This window comes from Carex rostrata, chromosome 28 (genome assembly GCF_964058835.1).
Source record: "Carex rostrata chromosome 28, lpCarRost1.2, whole genome shotgun sequence".
Classification (NCBI taxonomy): domain Eukaryota; kingdom Viridiplantae; phylum Streptophyta; class Magnoliopsida; order Poales; family Cyperaceae; genus Carex; species Carex rostrata.
Window position 1 is genome coordinate 5,740,549 of NC_135945.1, and position 16,376 is coordinate 5,756,924.

Sequence of the window (16,376 nt, forward strand, 5' to 3'; positions counted from 1 at the left end):
GAGTTGTAGCTTATTTAAACAACTCATGTAGTCATGTGGAACTAACCATCTGAACTGATCTAGACATCAATTTCCTTTTTTACTTTATAAATCACAATAAATATTTTTTTATTTCAGAACAAAGTGATTCGTATGAAAATGTATTTGCAATCAAAGTTTACATTTTTTTTTACTATTTATTTTAGATAGATAAAAAATTATGAATCATTTAAATACGGTGATTTTTTATCTATCTAAAAAATAGTAAAAGAATTTCAAAAATATAAAATTTAGTATACATGTTAATTTCATACTTTGAAAATAGAGATATAGATCTATAGCACGAGTTGATTCATAATATACATCTTACCATAGCCTCCTCCTTATTTTTATTTATTTTTTTACTTTGTGGCTTAAAAGGGGAGTCATCCAAACCGAATGTGGAACTGCACATGGATAATCTCTAAGGTAGTTGTAAACTTATAGCTTTGTAGGTCTCACAGGCAGTGGCAGAACCACATGGTTCCAGAGGGCAGTTGCCATCTTTGGATTTTGAGTTTTAGTCGAGATCGGGACGTTCTAATTGACTTTATCACCTCTGAATTTTTTTTGCCACTTTAGATGTTTGATTTGTAATTCGGATTAAATTTAAGGTGAAAATTAAAAAAAAATCTTGAATTATGATTGGTAATTAGAATTATAAATTAGAGAATAAGAAATTACAAGTAAAGTATAAGTTAAATCATTATTTTTTATCGAGAATTTAATTAATTAATGGATTTTAAACCTAATTAGCTATTTAAACTCGATTCAATAATTTTTTAACCCCTGACGAAAATTCAGAGTCCACCCATACTCACATGTAGAATTTTTGTTGCAAATTAAATCACAAGTTTGACATTTTTTATTTAATAGATTAAATATTTCAATATTAATAAAATCAGACAAGCAGCAAATAAAATTTACCTTGTGCTGAAGTAAACTAGCAATTTTTAACATTTAAATCATTCTTGTTATGTATGGAAGAAAATATTGACTCGATGGGACCCACTGTCATACTAACGTTAGTCTTCTCTTCAGAGTTCAGACTTGAGTGCGACTCTTTCATCTCTCACTCTCTCACTTTCAATTCTATATTTCTATTGCTCAGCAGCTCCAGCCAAGGAGCCAAATCCTCACCAAAACCCTAGCTCCAGCCAAGGGGAATGCCATGCTCCTCTTTCGCAAAACCCTTTCTCCCCGCCTTTCTCCCTGGGCCACCCTCTTCACCTCCTCCGTCTATCGCTTCCTCTCCGCTCCGACGCTCCACGAAACCCCATCTCCCACTTCTCAATTTGCGGTTGAATACCTCATCGGATCTTGCGGCCTTCCCTCCGACAAAGCAATCCGAGCCTCCAGGTATATATCTCACATCAAATGCCCAGATAAACCCGATTCCGTGCTCAGCTATATGAGGCAGGCTGGAATCGCCGAGCCCCACATCGGAGCCGCTGCGTGCCGGGACCCGCGGTTCCTTGGCCTTCACGTTGAGAAGTGCTTGAAACCCAGGATTTCCGAGCTGGAGGAGATTGGTTTCTCACCTTCTGAAATCTCCCTTCTCTTCTTACTTTGTCCAAACATGTTCCTTTACACCAAATTGAAGCAAAAGGTTCAGTTCTGGATAGGGATTTTCGGCTCTGTCGAGAAGCTGTTGAGTGCCTTCAAAGTGGGTAATTACCTTCTAGGAGTAAACCTTGATAATGCTGTCATACCCAACATTACATTCCTTCAAGAACAATGTGGTTTATCCGCTTGTCAAATTGCCCAACTAGTTAAATCGTCTCCTAGACGGATCACATCTAAGCCCGAAGTTTTTAAGATGTATGTGAAACGGGTCAAGGAGTTAGGGATTTCACCCCCATCAAATACATTTGTGTATGCGTTGATTGTCGTAGGTGGCCTGAACCAAAGCACTGTCAATGCAAGGTTCTGCCACTTAAAAAGTCTGGGACTTTCACATGAGGAGGTGACCCTTCTGATAACTAAATGCCCAAGTGTGTTGGATAAAACAGAGAAGAATATAGGCCAAAAGATGGAGTTCCTGTTGAAACAAACGGGTTGGGGTAAGATTGATGTTATCCAAAATCCAGCTCTGCTCACATATAGCTTGGAGAAGCGGCTCATCCCTCGGAGCCTTGTGCTGAAACTTCTCAAGTCCAAAGGAATTCCCGCAGCTAATAATGCTTTCGCTTCTTTTATGAATCTAAGTGAGAAGCGTTTTTTGGAGAAGTATGTTCTACGTTATGAAGATACCGTTCCTGGGCTGCACCAAACCTATATTGATGCTTGTGCTGGGAAAACTGCGGCTGCAGAATAGTTTAATTACTCGGTAGATTTGGTACTCCATTTTTCAGTCTAACTAGTTCATTTTTTTTGTTCTTTGTATTTTCATTCTTTTAAGTGATATGTAAAATTGGATCTTATTGTTTTAAAATATGTAACTGATATTGACCAATATTTTCTATTAACCAAAAAGATTATCCAACTCGAACAATCAAATTTTCAGCCCTGCTAACAATTACATAATCAATACGGAATTGTTTTTATGTCGACCATCTTAGAAATGTTACTGAAGAATTACTAAACAATGTCTGAAACTTATAGTGATGGTTATACGTTTGATGCCAGCTCCATAAAGAATTTGTGTAATGTGGCTATTTCCAAGGTCAAGTTGGGAATATGGCACCTTGAGTATGGCACCTGATAATACAAGAAGGTTACATCATACAAAGATTCATACAAACACATACTGCAGCGCTTTTTTTCTTTAGGGGGAATTTCATGTATCCTTTCAGAAGTTTTAATGTTACATATTCCCCCCCCCCCTTCAAAAATCAGTAATTACATATTTGATCTTTAAGATTGTAAAAATTCACATGTTTGTGCAATCCATCATATTTAACTTTAACTTTATTCAATTTCCCAATTTACCCTTATTCTTTTTTTCCTTCTCTAATGGAGCACTTCCATTATTTTTATCGTCAGTAGTGAAATAAGCCGGTCTCCTCGCTTGCATCGCTTCTCTTGCTCGGATTGCAAAGCAAACAACTGGCAGTGCCATTTTTGTGGTCGAATGGAAAGAAACATGTCATCTAGCAATTCATCTCCTCTGTCTGAGATGCAACCGCTGGATTTCACCGAGGTGCCTTGGGACGAGAACGAGAACGAGAACGAGAACGAGAACTTTCATCTGCACAAGTATCTGTCTTATGAGATTGATTGGGATGCAATATTATCTTAATAGGCATTTGTTACCAGTACCTTATTTGGGTAAATATATGCAAGTTTGCATCATTCTAAAACGAGACGACTGTTGTTACCAGAGAAGATGTTGCATACCACACCAGAAATAACTGAACTTGCTGGTTGACCTTTTCTCAGTTATCTGATTATTAGACATAAGCATGACACACTGTCTTGATTTAATTAACTGCTTCTTTTATTCTACTTCTCATTATATAATTTTGAAAAAGATATTTATCTAAAGATTACATTTGATTTAATCATAGTTGCATTATAAAAGCAGTCATGTTTCTGTCTGATGTTAAGGTGAGATGAGCATCATGGTTTCCTTTAGAAGAAGGGTCCTCTGGTGTTTAATTATTCTGCTAATATCCGCTGTTTCTGTTCGCGGCAAAAGTCAGCTTGATTCTAATGATAACGCAATGTTATTCAAGTGTATTGTTACAATTTGTGATCTAGTTATAAAGACAGAGAAAGGTCAAAACAATGAATATTTTATAGAGAAATGTTGCTGTACTCCGAGCCATCAAACTCGAGTCCGTCTCCGAACTGGTTTAACTGGGTTTAACCGTCTGCTAATAATAGTAATTTATTAATTTGTCATTAATTAACGAATTGCTGTTTTAACGCATTGCAGTTTTAATTTGATTGTTTTAAACGTTAGCTTTGCATACTTTTGTACTGTGTTTTAATTTCGTTGACAGTTTGTTAGGAACAGTTGTAATCACCGATCTCCGAATTAGTCCCCCAGATTGTTAACGGTCCTCTAATCATTAATGAACTACTTAAGTACTTTAACTAGTTAAACTAGTTATAAGTACTTGAACGTACTTTAAAGTAATTTAAAGTACAATTTAAACCCATTTAGTTCGGGGACGTGGTGGGGGATTTGTTCTAATTTTAATTATGAAAATTAAAAGTTTTTGATATTTAATAACTAAAAAAACAGTCTTCATTTTAAACAATTAATCTATTAAATGAAGATTTTTCAATGTTTGTAAACACATGTTTATATGCTTTAAAAAGTGTTTGAAGAATAAGCTTTAAAATATTTTTGTAAACACATGTTTATATGTTTGTAAATACAGATTTTTCAATATTTGTAAACACATGTTTATATGCTTTAAAATGTGTTTGTAAACACATGTTTATATGCACAAATTTTCAATGCTGTGTTTATGTTGTTTGCTTGCTAGTACATATTGATTTACATGCTTTACTTGTTCACAGGTACTGTTCCTGACACATTCGTATACAAGTCTACATTTTTTTTTAGCTTACATAACTGATTCCATCCTCTTCGTGCCTTCGACATTTTTTATATTGAATCAATTATTTGGAGGTACATTATTTCCTTTTTCCTTTGTATTCCAATTTTCTTTCTTTTTTGTTCATATTTCTAGAAATATATATATATATATATATAGGAGATGGAATTGTCAAAACCCGATAACATTCTTCTTGATGCAAACTCTAATATTACTGGGTGGGTATTATTATAGAGTATGACTAGTATAATATCAGTGTCATTTAAGCTTATATAACAACAACTCTGAAATCTATCGAATTGACTTCAAATGGTGAATTTAAACCGTTCAAACCGATCTACTTTATTAGTTGTGTGTTTACATGCAAATTTATAAATTTTTGAATTTATGTAGTATCAAGTCAAGCTGTCAAATGAGTGAGTTTTTAAGCTAATTTTAATACATTCATTTTTCAATATTTTTACCACTTGATTTGATACTAAAATAACTCGAAAATATTAAAAATAAATTACATGTAAACGCATCACTCATAAAGTAAATTGGTTTGAACGGTTTGAATTAATCGTTTGAAGTCTATTCAATATATTTTGAAGTTAGTGTTATATGACATCAATGTCACACTGGCCGGACTCATTATTATATATACGTATGTTGACGAACATAAGTTAACCTATGTATTTAACAAAGAGAGAGAGAAAAGGAAAGAGCACATTAATTATGAAGAGAAAGACAGAAAGGATAAAGCACATTCTGATGGAAAAATTGCATTTTTTTTGTTTCAAAAAAAAAAAAAAAAGATTTAAGCATAAAGAGGTCTGGTCCATTTTTATCAGTTAGTGTCTGATCTAACCAACCAGTTAAGAAATTATAATAATGTTGTTATCCATACATGTTCACATAACTGACTAAGGGCATATTAGGATGTTACAGAATTACGCTGGATGCGATTTGATGGATTTGGGAATTCACTTTTGAAAAAGTAGGAACCCACAAGTACGGATACACACATGATTTATTATGAGAATGTGTTAAATTAAGTGTTCGGTTGTACAGTAAAATTAGTCGTAGGAAATTCTATTTTTCTTTCTAATATGTTTGATAATATACAATTTTCTTTATTAATAAAATTATAAATAATTCAATTAAATAATAACATAATATTTCTTATTAATTATTATATTATAAAATATAAGTATTTTTTATAATTAATTCAACTTACTATAAAAGAAGACGTACATCATGTTTAAAAAAAGACTTCTTATTTAAGAGTAAAAAGATAAGATATGAAGAAAATTAACTCTAGAAAACAAAAGTGCACCAAAACCAAAAATATATAATCAAACTCAAGCCTGTAATAATACAAAATGTCTAACAAGCAATCTAAAATTAAAGCTAATAGTTGGTAGCGCAAACTCAATTTTTATTTTCCCACCAATTTACATTATGTGGGGAAGAGTTTAGAAAAAAATTCTAGGAATGCATTGGGAAAAAACTGAGCATCCAAACGGGCATGGGGATTATAAATCCAATTTCCTCAAGAGTTAGGCTGGGGTGCTATGGATAGCATAGTGGCCTCTATGCTACGGCTCAATATTCGAGTTTTAAAAATCCAAACGGTCGATCCGAACCGTTCATCTTATTCTCCATATTAATATATGCTTGGAGACCAAATTTTATATTTTTCTGAATTTTTTTACTATTTATTAAGTATTTTACAAAATTGTTGATCCAACGGTGGCTGCACAAAACAGTAAAACCGTTGGATTAGCGATTTTCAAAGTGGCTTAATAAATAGTACAAAAATTCAGAAAATTATAAAATTTGGTCTCTAAGCATATATTAATATGGAGAATAAGATGAACGGTTCGGATCGACTGTTTGGATTTTGAAAACTCGAATATTGAGCCGTAGCATAGAGGCCACTATGCTATCCATAGCACCCCAGCCTAACTCTTTCCTCAAAACCCATATGTTCCAATTATAAAACTACACATCAGAACAGCCCCTAAATAGGAAGATTCAATAATTGCCAGCACAAAAACTTTGTTAATCTAGTATTTTATGAACAATACCTAATATATTAGTTTTGCAATCATCATAGTACGACAGGACTTGAGACTGACAACAAATCTCCAATTAGAACAAGGATCCATAAACAGAATTATGGCAATTATTATTTTGTGTGAGAAATCACATATTCAAAATTTAAATGAGAATTTTTTTTTTAATATTGTTAGTTGAGTGGTTTGATCTCAACCTCTTCTTAAAAAAATAAAGAAATAAAAGTAGTAACTGCAACATTCTAGAATTTTGTTCTACTTAAAAAAACACACCATGGGTCAGTATGGGAATTAGATGGAATTAGAATTATTCGATCAGCGGTCAATTTTTATTTTTCAAATTTTCTCTTGGATAATTTCCAACTTTTGCGTCGAAAAGTTTATTTGGATGCTCTCTCTCCTTTCATCCACTTTACACATAACAAGTCTAAGAATTGGGATCTATATATAACGAGTTGTAACTTATTTAAACAGTTCATGTGGGACTAACTGTCTGGACTGATCTAGACATTAATTTCTTTTTCTTTTTTACTTTATAGTTCACAACAAATGTTTTTATTTCAGAACAAAGTGATTCGTATCAAAATGTATTAGCATTTTACATTTTTTACTATTTGTTTAAGATAAATAAGAAATTATTTAATTTGAAAATTGTCGATTATTCACATACAGTGATTTTTTTATGTTTCTAATAAATAGTAAAATGATTTAAAAAAATATAAAATTCAGTATGCATATTCATTTCATTCTTTAAAAATAAATATAAAAATCCATAGCACGAGTTAGATTCATAATATACATACTTTTTTTTTTAAACTTTGTGGCATAAAAGGGTGCCATTCAAACCGAACGTGAAACTGTACATGGATAATCTCTAACGTGGCTGTGGACTTGTAGTTTTGTAGATTTCTCAAATAGATTTTTTGTTGCAAATTAAATCACAAGTTTGACGGTTATTTTATTTAATAGATTAAATATTTCATATATTAATTAAATCACACAAACAGAAAAGAAATTAAGGTGAAATAGCAACTTTTAACATTTAAATCAGAGTGAGTTTATGGTACTATGCATATTACGATTTGTTATCGTGCTACGGCTCTATATTCGAGTTTTCAAATCCTAACGGTCGATCCGAACCCTCCATCTTGTTTTTCATATTAATATGTGTTTGGAGACCAAATTTTACATGTTTTGAAATTTTTTTAGATTTATTGAAAATCACTGTTTTTGAATGGTCCAGAATTTTCAGATCAAGTGATTTTCTAAATATCTAAAAGAATAGTAAATTTTTTCAAAAAATGTAAAATTTGGTCTCCAAACAAATATTAATATAGAGAACAAGATGAACGGTTCGGATCGACCTTTAGGATTTCAAAACTCGAATATAGAGCCGTAGCACGGTAACAACCCGTGATATGCATAGTACCATGGACTCGCTCTTTAAATCATTCTGCTTATGTATGGAAGAAAAATGACTCGATGGGACCCACTGTCATACTAACGTTAGTCCTCTCTTCAGAGTTCAGACTGAGTGCGACTCATTTTTTTTGCTCTCACTTTCTCTTCTCTATAGCTCAGCAACTCCAACCAAAGAAGCCAAGCTCTCACCAAAACCCTAAACCCTAAACCTAGGGGAATGCGATGCTCCTGTTTCGCAAAATCCTAACTCCCCGCCTTTCTTTTTGGGCCACCGCCCTCACCTCCCCCGTCTATCGCTTTCTCTCCGCTCCGACGCTTCACGAAAACCCATCTCCCACTTCTCAATTTGCGGTCCAATACCTCATCGAATCTTGCGGCCTTCCCTCCGACAAAGCAATCCGAGCTTCCAGGTATATATCTCACATCAAATTCCCAGAGAAACCCGATGCCGTGCTCCGCTATATGAGGCAGGCTGGAGTCACCGAACCCCACATCGGAGCTGCTGCGTGCCGGGACCCGCGGTTCCTTTGCCGTGATGTGGAGAAGTGCTTGAAACCCAGGATTTCCGAGCTGAAGGAGATTGGTTTCTCACCATCTGAAATCTCCCTTCTCTTCTCATTTTGTCCAACCATGTTCCGTTACACCAAATTGAAGCAAAAGGTTCAGTTCTGGATGGAGATTTTCAGCTCTGTCGAGAAACTTTTGAGTGCCTTCAAAAGGGCAGGGGGTAATTACCTTGTTGGAGTAAACCTTGATAATGTTGTCATACCCAACATAACATTCCTTAAAGAACAATGCGGTTTATCCGCTTGTCAAATTGCCCAACTAGTTAAATTGTCTCCTAGACGGATCACATCTAAGCCCGAAGTTTTTAAGATGTATGTTAAAAGGGCCAAGGAGTTAGGGATTTCACACCCATCAAATGCATTTGTGTATGCGTTGATTGTCGTAGGCGGCCTGAACCAAAGCACTGTTGATGCAAGGCTCTGCCACTTAAAAAGTCTTGGGCTTTCACATGAGGAGGTGACCATTCTCATCACTAAATGCCCAAATGTGTTGCAAATAACAGAGAAGAATATAAGCCAAAAGATGGAGTTCCTGTTGAAACAAACGGGTTGCAGTAAGATTGATGTTATCCGAAATCCATCTCTGCTCACATGCAGCTTGGAGAAGCGGCTCATCCCCCGGAGCCTTGTGCAGAAACTTCTCAAGTCCAGAGGAATTCCAGCAGCTAATAGTGTTCTTGTGTCTATTATAAATCCAAATGAGCAGCGGTTTTTGGAGAAGTATGTTCTACCTTATGAAGGAACCGTTCCTGGGCTCCAACAAGCCTACATTGATGCTTGTGCAGGGAAAACTGCAACTACATAATAGTTTAATTACTTGGTAGATTAGGTACTGTATTTTTTAGTCTAACTAGTTCTTATTTTCATCTCCATTTCCATTTTCATTCTTCTAAGTGATATGTAAAATCATATCTTATTGTTTCAAATATCCAACTGATCTTGAGTTCCAATACTTTCGTCTTAACTTTAGCACGTTGGCCTGACCAATATTTTCTTTTAACTACAAAGATTTTCCAACTCGATCAATTTCAAATTTTCAACCCTGCTAATTAACAATTAAATAATCAATACTGAAGTGTTTTTATGTCGACCATCTTAGAATGTATCCGTATCCTCTGAGGTAACATAATATTTCTTTTTGGATCAAGGCCGTCTAATTGGAATCCGGGCCAATTCGGCCTGAGGTGGAATGTATGGTGCCGCTTTAATAGTCGTGCAGATTTTGATTAGACGGTCCAGATCCAAACAGAAATATTTTGTTACCTTAGGTGATAAGAATTCTCTTAGAATTGTCATTGAAGAATGAATAACCATACTAAACAATGTCTGAAACTTATAGTGATGGTTATACGTTTGATGCCAGGTCCATAAAGCATTTGTGTAATGGGGATATATCCATTTTTCAAGGGCAAGTTGGTTATATACAAGGTATACAGGGTGCTGATTTGTGCTGATTTACCTTGGTCTGATAATAAAGGTGAGCATTCCACCAGTGCATGATTATTTCAATTTTATCTTATTGTTTGTATGAGATAGGTGAAATTTTGAGTATGGAACCTGTTGATGCATGATTGACTTGCAGCGATACTGCTCTGACACGTTAAACAGCGCATACACCGGTGAGGTAGTGATCACAATACACGCGTACACCAACGTTGAGGCAATATATTTCTCCCAACGCCAGTAATCGAACCTGGGTTTGGTATTGTTCATGAAAGAATACATCAAATAATTAGGGCTCAAAATTCTCGACTCTTACCTACTTAAAGTTTGCTTAATATGAATTATTAGGTACAGTCCTGTCAAGATATCTTCATCAGGTGCCGGGTTGGGTCGGATTAAACACCTTGACGAGTTTGGTTAGACTGACCAATTAATTCTTTGTTTTAATTGTGTTAAAAATAAGAAACCCAAATTCCCAATTGTTCCATTATGAATTCTTTAGAATGAATAACTGCTAATATATGTCAACAAGGACCACATAGAATAATCAATACAAAAAGGTGTCAGTATGGATCCTTATAGAGTCAACAGTATTTTGGTACCAATCAGTAAGGACAGGAGGATGTGATTATTTATTTAATATGATAAGGGTCTTTTTTTTTTTTTCAATCAAGACATTATTGAAGAGCAATAAAGGAAATAGAGTAAGGAACTGACTGTGTTTTCTTTCGAATCAAGCATGAAGGTTCACAAGTAGAAACTTTGTATGGTGCATTGGTACCAAACCAGACCTCCAACTGGCTATAGCAAGGAATACTGTTCTGTGAAACTGAACCTGGATTTGATGTACATGGATAAACCTCAGTAGAACTGTGGTCATGCATGCCTCTATTTTACTCCTAGTTGATTGTAGATCTCTCCGGTGTGATCACCAAGTTTTATTATTTATTTTGTGAGTGAGGCTATGATAGTATGCATATTACAAAATGGTCTACACTATGGACTCGTATTTTCGTTTTTAAATTCCAAGCAGTTGAGCATGATTTTCATATGAAAATGTACATGCAACTAAATTTTACATTTTTTTAGAATTTTTTACTATTTTTTTTAGATGGAAAATTATTTGATTTAAAGATTCTGAACCATCCAACTACGGTGGTTTTCTATCTATCTAGAACATAGTAAATTTTTTTTCAAAAAATATAAAATTTGGAATACTTGTTCATTTTCATATGAATATCATATTTAATGATTTGGATTGACCGTTTAAGCTATAAAAATAGAGATATAAATCTATAGCACGAGTTGATTTATATTATGCATATTACCGTAGCCTCCCTCTTATTACTTTTTAGTTTTTACTTTGTGGCTTACAAGGGGGAGTCATCCAAACTGAACGTGGATTTGTACATGGATAATGTCTAACGTGGTTGTAGACTTGTAAGTCTCTAGTTTTTGTTGCAAATTAAATTATAAGTTTGGCATTTTTTATTTGATAATTAAATATTTAATATATTAAAAAAAGTAAGATAACATAAGATCTTTCGTATTACGGCTTTATAAATATATTGTATAAACTTTAAACTTAAATATAAGTAGTTCAATAAAGTATTATATAATGAACTTGTAGCATACTTTTTTACTATTTTTATAATTTATGAAAGATGGTAAAAAATAGTTTAAAAATTATCAATATTTCAAATCATTTTTTTTACTATTTTTCATAAATCATAAACAATAGTAAAAAATTTCAAAAATAATAAAAATTAGTATCCGACAAATTTATTATATAACTAATTTACTGAAATACTTGGATGAAAATTTAAAAATTTAAAGTGTGTATGATAATTTTGAACACCATAGTGCATAGCAACTAGCATTACTCTTTATTCTTATGTATAAAACAAAAAAATTGACTCGGATTGGACTCACTGTCAAAAAAAAAAATATATTGACTTGATGGGACCCACTGTCATACTAACGTTGGTATTCTCTTTAGACTATTTCTTCTCTCTCACTTCACTTCTGTTGCTCAGCAGCTCCAGCCAAGGAGCCAAACCCTCACCAAAACCCTAGCTCCAGCCAACGGGAATGCCATGTTCCTGTTTCGCAAAACCCTTCCTCCCCGCCTTTCTCCCTGGGCCACCGCCTTCACCTCCTCCATCTATCGTTTCCTCTCCGCTCCGACGCTCCACGAAACCCCATCTCCCACTTCTCAATTTGCGGTCCAATACCTCATCGAATCTTGCGGCCTTCCCTCCGACAAAGCAATCCGAGCTTCCAGGCATATATCTCACATTGAATTCCCAGATAAACCAGATGCCGTCTCCGATTTCTTAAGCAGGCTGGAATCACCGAGCCCCACATCAGAGCCGCTGTGTGCCGGGACCCGCAGTTCCTTTGCATTCATGTGGAGAAGTGCTTGAAGCCCAGGATTTCCGAGCTGGAGGAGATTGGTTTCTCACCATCTGAAATCTCCCTTCTCTTCTCAATTTGTCCAACCGCATTCCTTTACACGAAAATGAAGCAAAAGATTCAGTTCTGGATGGGGATTTTCGGCTCTGTTGAGAAACTATTGTGTGCCCTGAAAGCCGGTTACCTTCTTGGAGTAAACCTTGATAATGCTGTCATACCCAACATAACATTCCTTCAAGAACAATGTGGTTTATCCGCTTGTCAAATTTCCCAACTAATTAAAACATCTCCTAGACGGATCACATCTAAGCCCGAGGTTTTTAAGATGAATGTGAAAAGGGCCAAGGAGTTAGGGATTTCACCCCCATCAAATACATTTGTGTATGCGTTGATTGTCGTAGGCGGCATGAACCAAAGCACTGTTGATGCAAGGCTCTGCCACTTAAAAAGTCTTGGGCTTTCACATGAGGAGGTGACCCTTCTCATCACTAAATGCCCAACTGTGTTGCAAATAACAGAGAAGATTATAAGCCAAAAGATGGAGTTCCTGTTGAAACAAATGGGTTGCAGTAAGATTGATGTTATCCGAAATCCATCTCTGCTCACATATAGCTTGGAGAAGCGGCTCATCTCCCGGAGCCTTGTGCAGAAACTTCTCAAGTCCAAAGGAATTCTCGCAGCTAGTAATGCTTTTGCTTCTTTTATGAATCTAAATGAGAAGCGTTTTTTGGAGAAGTATGTTCTACCTTATGAAGAAACCGTTCCTGGGCTCCACCAAACCTATATTGATGCTTGTGCTGGGAAAACTCCAGCTGCAGAATAGTTTAATTACTTGGTAGATTTGGTACTCCATTTATCAGTCTAGCTAGTTCATTTTTTTTTTTTTTTTTTTGTATTTTCATTTCCATTTCCTTTTTCATTTTTTTAAGTGACTTCTAAAATTGGATCTTATTGTTTCAAAATATATAACTGATATTCAGTTCCATTCCTTTCGAGTTAACTTTAGCATATTGGCCTGACAAATATTTTCTATTAACCAAAAAGATTATCCAACTCGAACAATCAATGTTACTGAAGAATTACTAAACAATGTCTGAAACTTATAGTGATGGTTATACGTTTGATGCCAGCTCCATAAAGAATTTGTGTAATGTGGCTATTTCCAAGGTCAAGTTGGGAATATGGCGCCTGAGTTTGGCACCATAAAAACACATACTGTATGGCTTATTTTTTTTTAGGTGGGAATTTCATGTATCCCTCAAAAGTTTCGATATTACGTATTCCCCCCTTCAAAATTAGTAATTATATATTGTCCTCTAAGATTGTAAAAAGTAAAAACTCAGATATTTGTGCAATCCATCATATTTAACTTTAACTTTATTTAATTTTCCAATTTACCCTTATTCTTTTTTTTTTCCTTCTTCTCTAATGGAGCACTTCCATTAATTTTATCGTCAGTAGTGAAATAAGCCGGTCTCCTGGCTTTCATCTCTTCTCTTGCTCGGATTGCAAAGCAAGCAACTGGCAGTGCCGTTTTTGGGATCGAATGGAAAGAGACATGTCATCTAGCAATTCATCTCATCTGTCCAAGATGTAACAGCTGGATTTCACTGAGGTGCCTTGGGACGAGAACTTCCACCTGCGCAAGTATCCGTCTTATGAGATTGATTGGGATGCAATATTATCTTAGTAGTCAATTGTTACCAGTACAGTATTTGGGAATTATATGCAAGTTTGCATCATTCCAAAACGAGACGACTGTTGTTACCAGAGAGAAGATGTTGCATACCACACAAGAATAACTAAACTTGCTGGTTGACCTTTTCTCAACTATATGATTATTAGACAGAAGCATGACACGCTGTCTTGATTTAATTAACTGCTTCTTTTATTCTACTTGTCATTATATATTTTCAAAAAAGATATTTGTCAAAAGATTAAATTTGATTTAATCATAGTTGCATTATAAAAGCAGTCATGTTTCTGTCTGATGTTAAAGTGAGATGAGCATCATGGTCTCCTTTAGAAGAACGGTCCTCTGGTGTTTAATTATTCTGCTAAGATCCGCTGTTTTTTTTGTGGCAAAAGTCAGCTTTATTCTATTGGTAACGCCATGATATTCAAGTGCATTGTTTCAATTTGTTGTCTGTCTATGAAAATTTTGAGCAGTGGACCCTTCTGAGCATTGATTTGTGGACTTTTTATATATTGGCGAACATAAGTTAACGTCCTATGTATTTGACGAAGAGAGAGAGAGAAAGAAAGAGCATATTATGAAGACTGAAGAGAAAGACAGAAAGGATAAAGCACGTTCTGATGGAAAATTTAAACATAAAGAGGTCTGGTCCATTTTTATTAGTTAGTGTGTTTGACCTAACCAACCAGTTAAGAAATTATAACAACACTGTTACCCATACATGTTCACATAACTGACTAAATAGGTAGATTCATTAATTGTCAGTTCAAAAACTTTGTTAATCTGGTATTTTATGAACAATACCTAATATATTAGTTTTGCAATCATCATAGCAGGACCAGGATTTGAGACTGACAACAAATCTCCAATTAGAACAAGGATCCATAAACATAAGTATTGTAATTATGATTTTGGGTGGGAAGTCACATATTCAAAATTAAATGTGGTTTTTTTTTTAATATTAATAGTTAGATGGCCTGATATGAACCTCATCTTTTAAAAAATAAAATAAAATAAAAATAGCAGCTGCAACATGGTAGAATTTTGTTTACTTAAAAAAACACACTTGGGTCTGTTTGGGGTTAGATGGAATTATAATTCTAAGCGGTCAATTTATTTTTCCAAATTTTCTCTGAATAATTTCCAACTTTTGCGTAGAAAAGTTTTTTTTTTGGATACTCTTTCTCCTCACATCCACTTTACAAATCACAAATCCAAGGATTGGGATTTATATATAACGAGTTGTAACTTATTTAAACAACTCATGTGGGACTAACTGTCTAGACTGATCTAGACATCAATTTCTTTTTCTTTTTCTTTTTCTTTTTATTTTATAGATCACAACAAATATTTTTATTTCAGAACAAAGTGATTCGTATGAAAATGTATTTGCAACCAAATTTTACATTTTTTACTATTTGTTTTAATAGATAAGAAATTATTTAATTTGAAAATTGTGGACCATTTAAATACGGTGTTTTTTTTTATCTTTCTAATAAATAGTAAAAAGATTTCAAAAAAAATATAAAATTTAGTATACATGTTTATTTTCATACTTTAAAAATAAAGATATAAATCCATAGTACGAGTTGATTCATAATATGCATATTATCTTTTTCTTTTTTGAAAAATTGGCATCAGCTGCCGATTGAGAACTTTTAAAATTAATTCTAATTAACATCATTACATCAATTTGTTTCTGCCATGTATCAGTTGGTACTCTGAGACAGAACTCTATGGTTTCACTAAATTAAAAGAAGGAACAAAAAAAAAAAAAGACCCCACAGCCAACAAACCCAAAACTCGCAGGAGGTGAAAATTACTAAAATCAAAAGGCTCCGGTACCAGTTGCCCAGTTGGTATGCAGATTTCCTAATTTTTCGGCGATTTTTATTAATATCCCTAAAACAAATCAAAATTTTAAAAATGTCCCTGCTCCCAATTTTTTTTAAAAAATGCCCTGACCGCCTGGGCCCAGGGCGGCCCAAAATACCCTGTGAGGCGCCACCCCCTGGGGCGCCCCATAAGGCAAGTGAGGCGCCATCCCTAAGGGCGCCCCATGGTTTTTTTGTTTTTTTTATATAGATCTTATAATTTTGATTTGAAGAATTTTGTGAAGAAAAACGGATTAAAATTCATAATAAATCCAGGAATTTAAAATTGAAATACATTACTAAATAATACAGTACCATCGAGTCCATAGAAAAAGGTAACATAAAATTCATACAGCAACAACCAGTTCAAA

At 34.3% G+C, this 16,376-nt stretch overlaps 2 protein-coding genes and 1 pseudogene across 2 annotated transcripts; all 3 read left to right on the plus strand.

Moving 5' to 3' along the window:
* The first annotated feature begins 1,122 nt into the window (after positions 1–1,122).
* On the plus strand, positions 1,123–3,173 carry LOC144545419 (transcription termination factor MTERF15, mitochondrial-like). Its single transcript, XM_078293990.1, has 2 exons — positions 1,123–2,356; positions 3,004–3,173. The coding sequence occupies exon 1, from the start codon at positions 1,190–1,192 to the stop codon at positions 2,333–2,335; it is 1,146 nt and encodes a 381-aa protein (XP_078150116.1). The 5' UTR covers positions 1,123–1,189; the 3' UTR covers positions 2,336–2,356; positions 3,004–3,173.
* Positions 3,174–8,186: 5,013 nt separating this feature from the next.
* Positions 8,187–10,648, plus strand: LOC144545897 (transcription termination factor MTERF8, chloroplastic-like). The gene is made up of 2 exons (XM_078294465.1): positions 8,187–10,005; positions 10,114–10,648. The coding sequence occupies exon 1, from the start codon at positions 8,234–8,236 to the stop codon at positions 9,380–9,382; it is 1,149 nt and encodes a 382-aa protein (XP_078150591.1). The 5' UTR covers positions 8,187–8,233; the 3' UTR covers positions 9,383–10,005; positions 10,114–10,648.
* A 1,396-nt stretch (positions 10,649–12,044) lies between these two features.
* Positions 12,045–13,339, plus strand: LOC144545947 (transcription termination factor MTERF8, chloroplastic-like; annotated as a pseudogene).
* Positions 13,340–16,376: the final 3,037 nt, after the last annotated feature.